Consider the following 11,390-nt stretch of genomic DNA (forward strand, 5'->3'; position numbering starts at 1 on the left):
GTAGTGCGGCGAGCAGTCCACGACCTCTACCCATTGCCACCGGTGACATATCTTGTCTCAGTCCAAGACCTCTACCAATCGCCACTGGTGAGACATCTTGTCCCCGTCCAAGCCCTCTATCAATAACCACCGGTGACACATCTTGTCCCTGTTCAAGCCCTCTATCAATAACCACCGGTGACACATCTTGTCCCTGTTCAAGCCCTCTATCAATCCCCACCGGTGACACATTTTGTCCCCGTCCAAGACCTCTACCAATCGCCACTGCTGCCACATCTTGTCTCCGTCCAAAAGCTGTTCTGTTTGTGTGGAATCCTCGGCCAAGAGCAAACTGTATGCTGGATCCAGTTCCTTGAAAATTAATAATAATAAAACAGTTTAATTTAGTATTATTATAATCTTTAATGTTGGACTTCCTTTATTAACACTATTTTATGAATGTAGGGTGATTGTTTCATCATCTTTAATGTGCTGTTGCTACTTATGTATTGTACTGAAAACGGAATGCACACTGATATGTACTAAACGGTATATTTTAAAATAATATGTTACAGTGTTAAATGTGAATTCCAACAACCTCTGGTTATTAGTTTACGTTGAACTTAATAAAGGAGGTAACTTGTCAGCTAAGTCAAAAGTTGGTTAAAATAAAACTAGGAAGTGTAAAACTCACCAGAATACGGCTGAAAACGACTATTTGTAGTCAACGCCTGTCTTTCCCTCTGTGGTTGTAGTTGCTGTTGTGTTAGTTGCTGCTGGTTAAACTTCGCCTCATCTGTGAGTGAGGTCATTTCGAAGTCTTCTCGTACTTCTGTTTCCAAGTCGTCGATCGTCTTTACAATATCGTCCCTACGTTCCATAAGAGCACGAAAAGCATCGGCTTGAAATGACAACGTTTGCGTGCCATTCTTTGTCTCTTTGTTTAAGTGCACGTAAACTTTAGAATTTTTCTCCCACAGCTTAACGCAAACGTGGTCCTTGTAGAAAAAAACTATTTTGTGACTTTGATTCATTTTTTTTATATATATATATATATATATCTTTTTCTTTCTGTTTTTAAAAAGTAAAGAAAATTTTGTAAATTTTTTAAAATTGAAATGAAAATTCGCCGCAGAGTGACACAAACTCTTTGCGTTGCATAGTTTTGTGAAAACGTGCGGCAGTGACGTAAAACGATTGACAGTTGACTATGAACCAATAGCAGCTCTGTAAACCGTTTCCCCATCGGATACAGATTTGCTAACTTGCCATTTTTTTTAAATTATCTTCTAGTGAGAAGAAATGACAAATATTTTTAAAAAAAACATACAATTTCCCACGAGTTGGTGAAATGTGATGTTATGTTTATGTTTCTATTGACATTAGATAGCACAGAAGTATATTTGATAATAAATTCCTCTGCTCTATCATAAAACTAATAAGTTGTTTAACATCAAAGATTATTTTAAGACTGATGCAGACATCGACACACCCATCTTAATGTGTTATGTAAACTTTCTGATTGTGTATTTTTGAAGTTAGAAATTCTGAAACCATCATAAAAATCACGTACTGGGTCGTAGTTGTACTTTAATCTAAAACGTATTTACTTAACCAACAAGCAAGGTATATTTCTGTTGAAATATGTTTTTGTTTACCATTGTATGGAATGTCTTAAAAGAGATAACCTAGAAAGTCCTAGTTCTTTACGCTACATATCTTCAAAACTAATAAATCGTTTTCATTATAAAAACATACATTACTAATAGTACATCTGACACTGGTTAAAGGGACATTCCTGAGTTTGCTGCATTGTAAGATGTTATCACCAACTATATTTTTTGCATAGAATATTAGTGTCTGTATATTCAACGTGTTTCTGATCGTTCTAATATTTTACTAGGTTAAATTTCATTTTATTTCCTAAAATATAATATTTTCATAAAGTACGAAATTATTTGAAAACAGAATCCAGTTTGGCCTCCTTACATTTTTTAATGAGTAGAAATTACATGAACTATTTAAAACAAAGAAAAGTGTTTTAATATTTAATTTTTATTTTAAATTATTTATTTATTTAGATAGAGAGTCTCGTAGCAAGGACTTCTAAAATTATTTATTTTGTTAAAGCACTATACAAATTTCACGATAGACGAATCTTAAAGATATAATCTCGTTCAGTTTTGAAAAATTATTATGTTAGTAAATGATGTAGTGATACCATGAATGTATATTAAGTTAATTTGGGCGTTGTCGATAGTTTCAGTAAACCGGTCTTAATAGTTGTACAAAATCGGTTTTGATAACGTTTTACAAAACCGGTTCTGTAAACGTGGTATTGAATGTGGTTCAATGTTAGATCTTTTGAAAGTTCATTGACATCATTTACCTTTAAAAATAAACCGTTTACGATTGGTTGTTAAAACGGTTCTGAAAAAAGGCGGAAACTGATTTCCCTTTAAATACCATTACGTTTCTGAGTCACAGCTACTCTTGCCAGGGAGTGCTACTTGCTTGTGATTGTTATTAACCAAATTTCTTGCTTCTGAATCTATACCGAAGGTAAGTGTTTAAAATATATTTTTCACAGAGTCGAACTTTTTCTTTTTTTTTTTATAAAGAACCACAAGGATTTATCCGTTTGTTGAGGCGTTTAACCTATAACTTGGTAAATAAATCGAACTATATTTTGAGTTAACATTACCGAAATTGTATTAAAATAGTTTAGCTGTTATAACTTGAAAATGTGTCTTACTCATTTCTTATTCACTAAACATACTAAACAGCTTAGTTTAAATATGTATTTATTTATTTGCAGAACACTGAAAGTGTTCACGTGCAACATGTTAACATGGATGTGATCAACGTTTAAACCAAAGAGTAGATTGTTTAATATGCAATCCGGAATAGATATTTTTAAAATGTAGATAGTTTAATGCGCAATCCGGAATAGATATTTAAAAAAAAAAAAAAAAAAAAAAAATGTAGATAGTTTAATATATAATCCGAAATAGGAATAGATAGTTAATAATTCATATAACAAGAATATCCAGTACTTTAAAATGTCCTCTCACACAACTTGCAGGATATTTTCGTGTGATCTGTGTCAGGCACGCTTTTCTCGAAATTCTGATCTTCTTAGACATGGAAGGAATTGTTTCAATCTGTCACACATTTTCATATGTGAACTATGTGGCGAACATTTTACCAGAAAAGATGGCTATCACAGACATGTTAGACGGTATCACGATCATACTTTAAAATGTTTAAACTGTTCGTATCAATGTTCCAACCGATCCGAGCACGCAAAACATGTTTCAAAATGTATCGGTAGCCCTCAAACATACTCGTGTAATCAGTGTCAGTGCATGTTTTCGTCGTCTAGGGAACTTGCAATACACAACTCTCGAACTCATAACCCCCAAAGAACATTTCAATGTTCTTCTTGTATGATAGACTTTATTAATGTTCAGGCATTAAAACGTCATTTCAAAGTATGTCGCACCCAATCCGGCGGTGGTAAGCGGAGTACCAAACGGTCAACACCAGCCCCGACCGTAGGTACTGCGTTTTCTCAGCCAACCAGTGTTCAACCTCAAAACAAACGACAAAAGCCATCGAGCACAGTCAGTCACAACCCTGACAGAACTCCCACACAACAGGTGAATGTTATACCGTTACCAGAACAACCCAATTCTCAGTCTAATAATCACCAGGTTGATTCTGTACCGCTTCCTGCACAAACCCCTTCCCCACAACCCGAAGCTGATCAGATTCCCGACGAGCCCCTTTCCCCAAACAGAGGATGTAATAGGCAAGCTCTGCATGGTGACGTGAGAGAATTTGACTATAACGGAACTGATCAAGACAGATCGGACTTGATGAGGTTTCTAGTTGCACGTAGTCGTGATGTTATTAATGATATTCAATCGGAACTACGAGAAAAATTATCAGTGAAATGGGGTATTTGTGTACAAATTAAAATGTCGAAAGTCAGCACAGAAGGCGAACAGACGTTTGTGGAACCGTACTTTAAAAACAAAATGATTATAGCTACCGTGACGGATGACTTAGAAGAACAATATTCTACTGCAATGAATGCGATCATGATTAGATTAGATGACTACGAAGGTGAAGAGTCAAATCTTAATTTTGAAGAAGTCATTACCATGAAACTGACCGTTGTTCGATTTCAACCTTTCAGAGGCGCGTCATACATCGAATTACCTGTAGAGTTAAAGCGAAAGAAAAAAAGTATACTGAACATTCAAAACAATGATGACAAATGTTTTCTATATTGTGTTTTGGCGCAACTGCACCCCGCTCCCCCCCATTCCCACCCAGAGAGAACGCATCACTATTTACATCATGAAGACAAACTGAATGTTAATGGTATAACATTTCCAGTTACACTAAAACAAATCGATTTATTTGAAAAAAATAATAACTTGTCTATAAATGTTTACGGCTATGAAGAAATTCCACCGATGGGTAGAAACGAACCTAAAGACGCCCCACCCCCGAAGGTTGTATATCCTATACGAATAAGCAAATCTATCAATGGATCAAATAAACAGCACGTTGATCTTCTCATGTTAATGGAAAATACACTTAACGATAAAAAAAAAAATCATTTCTGTCTGATCAAAAGTTTGTCCGGTTTAATATCTTGCACGGAATACAGTGATCGACAACATTACATATGTAAAAAGTGTTTGTGGTCTTTTACCAGTGAAGAACGATTATACAAACACAAAGATTACTGTTATCACAACGCTCAGAGAATAGTTATGCCTCCATTTGAGGAAGCCATAAAATGTTTTGGTATCAAACAAAAATATAAAACACAGCGATTTCCGTTCATTATATACAGCGATTTCGAAAGTGTTCTCGAGTCCACAACCGAAAAAAATCGAATACAAAAGCACGTACCGTGTGGGTACGCATACAAGGTCGTAAGTATACTGGATAAATACACGAAACCCCTAAAAGTCTACACTGGTAAAGATGCGTCAGAACATTTTATAGAAAGCATTTTAGAGGAATATGAAGAAATAATGGACATTTTTAATAATCCCGTTGACGTGGTGCTCACGGCCGATGCAAGATGGGAAATTGCCAATGCTACACACTGTTATCTATGCGGTGAAGAGTTAGATTACAGTAGGCACGTAGACCACTGTCACCTCACAGGAAAGTTTAGGGGGGTCTGTCATGGCTACTGTAATTTAAATTTCAAACTGGAAAAAGAAGTGATATGTGTGCTTCATAACAGCGAACGGTATGACACGCATTTAATTCTACAAGCGTCCACTAGGTTTGCCGATAGAAAACTCAGCTGCATTCCGCATAATACCGAACAGTTTCTGTCGTTCTCCATTGACGATTTAATCTTCGTCGACTCTTTTAAATTCCTCACATCATCACTCGATTCGCTGACAAAAAATCTCATGAGCAAAGGAAAACACTGTTTTGTACATTTAAGTAAACATTTTCCCAATCATGTAGACATGCTAACCCGTAAACTTCCTTTCTGTTATGAATACATAGATTCATTTGAGAAATTAAATGACACACAGTTGCCCAGTCACAAAGACTTTTATTCACAGCTCGCGGAAAGTAACATTTCTGACGAAGAATACACCTTTGCAGAAAAACTTTGGGGTGAATTTCATATCAATACACTAGAGGAATTCATGCGACTTTACGTTTCTGTCGATGTTCTCTTATTGTGTGATGTCATGGAATCATTTAGAGACATGTGCATTAAAAGTTACGAACTAGATCCGTTACATTACAAAAGTCTCCCGGGTTTTGCTTTAGATGCTGCTTTAAAAATGACCGATGTCGAACTCGATCTGTTCACAGACCCGGACATGTACGGCTTCATTGAGAAAGGTTTGCGGGGTGGAGTGTCTATGATTTCGCACAGATATTCCAAAGCCAATAATAAATATATGAGTGATTTTGACTCGCAAAAAGACACGTGCTACCTAATGTACTTCGATGTTAATTCACTGTATGCTACCACTATGTTAGAACCGCTTGCTCTCTGTGACTACGAGTTCATCTCACCCGAAGGGTTTATTGATATCGAATGGGCTACTTTAGACACTGAGGGTGAGCTAGGGTACATTTTAGAAGTCGATCTGGAATATCCAAAAGAACTTCACGCAAAACACGCATCTTTTCCACTTGCGCCACTACACGATAACATACCCGCTGTTGAGTTTTCACCATACTATAAACAGTTACTTGAACAATTCGGTCTAAATTTAAATAAACCATCGGGCAAAAAATTGTTTTGTACTTTAAAAGATAAAAACAACTACGTCATTCACTTTGCAACTCTAAAGTTATATTTAAAACTCGGTTTGGAGTTGAAATGTATTCACAAAGTTTTAAAATTCAAGCAATCAAAGTGGATGAAACCTTTTGTAACTCGAAACATAGAAAAACGCAAGCATGCTACAGACAAATGCTCACAAGATTTGTACAAAGCAATGTCGAATGTGTGTTATGGAAAATTCATAGAGTCTGTCAGAAAATACAAACAAGTCGAATTGGTCGCACAACGAGAACGACTAAGACGATACACTGCCAAATCAAATTTCAAACACGTAAATATTTTTTCGGAAGACTTAGTGGCAGTTGAAATGCAAAGAACCACGGTTACCTTAAACAAACCCATTGCAGTAGGATTTTGTATTTTAGAACACGCAAAACGTCACATTCTGTCTTTTTATTATGAAACCATGGTGAAACAGTACAACGATCACGTGCGACTACTCATGACCGACACTGACAGTTTGTTCATGGAAATCAGGACAGCTCCGGGTGAACATTTGTTAGACCCATACAAATTCATGCAACAAAACAGTCACTTGTTTGACACGTCCAACTTTCCCCCAGACCATGCATTATTTTCTATGTCAAGGCATAAGGTGACAGGACTAATGAAAGACGAAGCTGGAGGTGCAGTCATTGACGAATTCGTGGGACTTAGAGCTAAAAATTATAGTTTTACAGTCATCGATAAAAAAACAAATTCCAAAATTGAACACAAAAAGGCCAAGGGTATCAAACGGGGCTTTGTTAAAAAGTCACTGCGTCACGAACTGTTTAAGCAATGTCTGTTTCAGAAAAAAACGTTCTCTGCTACATTTAATTTGATACGTTCATTTCACAATACCCTGTACACGATCAAAAACACGAAAGTAGCTTTAATACCTTTAGATAATAAACGATACATTTTAGAAGATGGAATTACATCAGTACCATATGGTTATCAAGCATTTTAAGATGAAAACAAAGATCACACTTATTGTTAACATTGTACACGTTGAACAAAAGAAGAAGAAAAGAAAAATACAAGGTACTACTTTCTTTGCAAACGAATTAAATGTATATTTGATTGAGTAGGAGCCCTATTATTAACATATGATAAAGTATGTTTGTTGTTTTTGCGTGTGTGTGTGTGTGTGTGTGTGTGTGTGAAAATATAATAAGTGTGTGTGTGTGTATGTTAAAGTATATGTAGTGTGTGTGTGTGTGTGTAACAATATAATAAGTGTGTTTTAATATTAAACCACTATTCTCTGTTACAGAATGGAATCACAGTTCTACTATTTTGAAGTACAAGAGCGAGGAACGGGTAGAGTTCTTTACCGACACAGAACCCTGTTCAAAAGACGTAGACGATGCCTGCGTCACGCAACTCGACACAACTTGGCACAATACACGCATCATACAGCAGTGCGCATAAAAGTAATTATGTGTACAGTGAATGTTGGTGGTGAACGCAACAATTCGTGGAGAACACCCTTTGAAATGGTTCTTATCTCGTTTTACTTAAGTGTGCTGCATGCTACAATAAATAAAATGACAAAAGACAATTGTGAAGGGTGTGCAATTGATCATCCTTCTCAAATTCAACACAGTTGTTTAATGCTTACACCAAATGAAGCGATTGATTCATATTTTGAGAGAGCCCTGCAATCGTTGCCACACGAGGCAATAGTGCAAGACGCAGAACGTTTTATCCGTAGACACGGTGAACCATGTCATTCTATACACATCCTACCCTATACCAGTGTAGAGTGGCTGCTAGAGAACTTTCTCAGTGATCATCGTCGTAATGTGCTGGAGATGATGTTACGTGTGCAGATGGCTGAATGACATTTGTCAACAATAAAACTACAGTACAAATAACTAGAAACTATACTTTAGAAAGAAACCTTTATTACATTTAAAATTATTATTATTATTATTACATCTAATAAATTTCTAACATCTTTAATTTCTTTACACCGGGAATGCCCGCGTTAGCTTTTCTTTTCAAATAAAACTGCTTATTCTTGTTTACTCGAGTCTGTGTTTGTTTTCTTTGTTTACCGCTTCCTTTCTGTGTCGCCATAAACAGTTTGGGGGAAACGTGCAACTCCTTCAGTCTTTTAATGAAATATTCATAGCCCACGGGTTGTTTTGTAGATTCAGAGCTCAAAACAGCGTGACGTATCAAAGTTTGTATATCAGATCCCACGAGAGCGTGTGCATCGTTATCATGTAGTTCACCTTTATCATTCCAGAGTAATGCTCCGTTTTCAAACTGATCCTTTATAAACATCCACAAAGCCATTAGTTTTCCTATTAGGGTTGTACTGCGAACACCCTGTAGAATAGCAGTTTGTAGAGACAACAGTGAATTTCTGTTTGACTGTGTCGATAAGCTCGTATTATGTTCATTTGTTGCATCACAGTTATTTGACACTGTATAATTCCCTGATGGTGAAGCAGTTTCAATAACACGATTTTCACATTCACTCTTCGCAGTTGTAGAATCACTCATCCGAGTTGCCGTGTGTCTTCCCTTCAATAGGTTGTTGTAGGTCTCCCGACTCAGTAGAATATGCGCTTTCGCCATTGTTCGTCTCTTGTAAGTCGTCAGTGTCGTTCACTTTCAAGTAGTTTAAGAGTGCTTCAACACAAATAGGTATTATGAAATGATGAGTTCGTAGTAACCTGTGCTTGTCCTTCTTGCTAACTGCTCTGTCAACAAGTTTTCTAATGACCACTCTGTAACGATACAGTCGTTTTTGAACATTTGTCGAGACTGTAATATTACCACGTAAAATGTTGTAAATCACTTCTATCAATGCTTTGAACTGTTCGAGTGATGCATGAATCAACAGAGCCCGTCTTTGTTTCACAGTTCCATTCTTGAGAAGAGAAAGATAATTCAAATGTTCGTTAATTAAGTCTGTCATAATTTACAACGTAAGCAGATCTCCTTAGTATGAAATATGACGCTCCACCCCAACAATCTGGAACGTCGACGCCACGTGCTAAAACACGTTTGAGAGTCAATCGCACCGGACTTGCTGTTATACCACTCTGTAGTTCACCACGTGGGTATGCAGCGATGATGCAAAAATACTGTTTGCTCATGTCAAATGCTATCGCACATATAACCATTCACGTACACAACACATGCTTTATACTAGTCTTTAGGGAGATATACAGTGCATAGTTCGTCAGGTAAAATGGCCGTACGTAGTCGTCCATATTCCGGATTACTGTATGGTGATACATCAACCAATAAATATCCAAACTTTCTTGATTGCACTGCATCTTGATATGCCTCGGCAAAGTATTTAGACTGTCCAGGAAATATCTGAGATGCAAAAATTTTATATTCATGTGCCGATCGTGCATTTGCCATTAATACGAACAAATGTGTGTTTAAACTCATGGTGCGTGCACAGTTTCCTTTGGGATATAAACTCTGCTGTAAACTAATACAAGTTATACCCAAATGGTGTGACAAGGTTGAATATACTTTCAAAATAAGTTTACTATTGCATACCTCCATCATCAGATCGTCCAAAATCAACAACATGTTGTTCTGGGACTCGTCTGCCCATGCATACAACTCTTCCTGTGTCGGTAGTCCCTCGTAGAACAGTATGCTGGAAACCGAATGCTGCATGTCCGTGTACACATCCTGCCATACAGCGTAACAATAAACAACTAGTTTAGGTTCCACATCAAACACATGTTTGGAGTTCTCCAAAAGACGCTTTGTAAAAAACGTTTTCCCACTGCCACTTCCACCAACTATTGTAATAGTTGTGGGTTTCTTAATCTTTATGTTACATTCCTGTTCGCTCATTGTTCATGTTTTATTCATTCATAAAACGTTTTGACTTTATCTTTGGATTAGGTAACAGATAACCAAGGGAACTGCTAAGTAAAGCGGTCCACAAGTTCGAGTTTCCACGATCCAGTGACAAATTGATCATACACGTTATGATCACAATGTACAGGACTACTATCTGTGTAAAAAACACTGTCTCCGTTGTAACAACACGTCGTCCAAACAGTCTCCAACTTTCAGATTTAGAAACACTTCGAGAAAGTTGTTCTACCTGTTCGTGGTCTACCATTGCAATGAATTCTCTGTACTATCGTCTTTCCTATTTATATGTTTTGTTAATGCTTGACGAACCCTTTACAAAATACTATAAACAAAACGTATTTCCAACTGAAATAGACATCTTGTTTCTTATCGTTAGTGTTTATCTCGCAAACACAATGCATATAATTATACTTTCTTTATTATAATTTGAACGAATCGAACCGGTTTCAACTGGTTTTCCTATCAAAAAATATTATTTCATAACACCTATAAACGAAACCATTCAAAAACACACGTTTCCCCACAGATAGAACCTTTCAAACTGCTTTGTACCCATCGTCCTCGTGCTCACAAACAAATTACACACACAAAAGAGTGTTTAAAAATAACTATAAATAAACCACTTGACAGATAACAGCTATACACCAAATGAACTGACATGACCTTGAAAGATAACCTTGAAACATAATCTGCATGACCTTGAAAGATAACCTTGAAACATAATCTGCATGACCTTGAAACATAATCTGCATGACCTTGAAAGATAACATTGAAACATAATCTGCATGACCTTGAAACATAAACTGCATGACCTTGAAAGATAACAGGTATGACCTTGAAAGATAACAGGTATGCACCCATTGTACTGGTGGCGTCGGCCATTGTTCCGGCGGTGCACGGTGGCGTTTTCCATTGTATTCCATTGTTGTCCCCGCCACGCCACTTGAAACGTTCTGTTTGTTATTAACAGACGAGCACTCTACCCACTGAGCTAGACACCACGACTTTCCGTATGGATGTAACTGTAAAAACTGAAACATCCTGTTTGTTATCAACAGACGAGCACTGTACCCATTTGACTAGATACCACTACTTTTTGTACTGATTTAACTGTAAAAACTTAAATACACTGTCGATATCAACAGACGAGCACTCTACCCATGTGGCTAGTCACCACGACTTTCTGCATGAAAGAAATGTTTTATTTAACGAC

The 11,390-nt window shown here is 36.8% G+C and overlaps 1 protein-coding gene across 1 annotated transcript; it reads left to right on the forward strand.

The window, feature by feature from the left end:
- Positions 1–2,004: 2,004 nt before the first annotated feature.
- Positions 2,005–8,341, forward strand: LOC121366794. The gene is made up of 2 exons (XM_041491102.1): positions 2,005–7,354; positions 7,587–8,341. The coding sequence occupies exon 1, from the start codon at positions 3,042–3,044 to the stop codon at positions 7,278–7,280; it is 4,239 nt and encodes a 1,412-aa protein (XP_041347036.1). The 5' UTR covers positions 2,005–3,041; the 3' UTR covers positions 7,281–7,354; positions 7,587–8,341.
- The last annotated feature ends 3,049 nt before the right edge of the window (positions 8,342–11,390 follow it).

Source organism: Gigantopelta aegis, unplaced genomic scaffold, assembly GCF_016097555.1.
Source record: "Gigantopelta aegis isolate Gae_Host unplaced genomic scaffold, Gae_host_genome ctg7191_pilon_pilon, whole genome shotgun sequence".
Taxonomy (NCBI): Eukaryota; Metazoa; Mollusca; class Gastropoda; order Neomphalida; family Peltospiridae; genus Gigantopelta; species Gigantopelta aegis.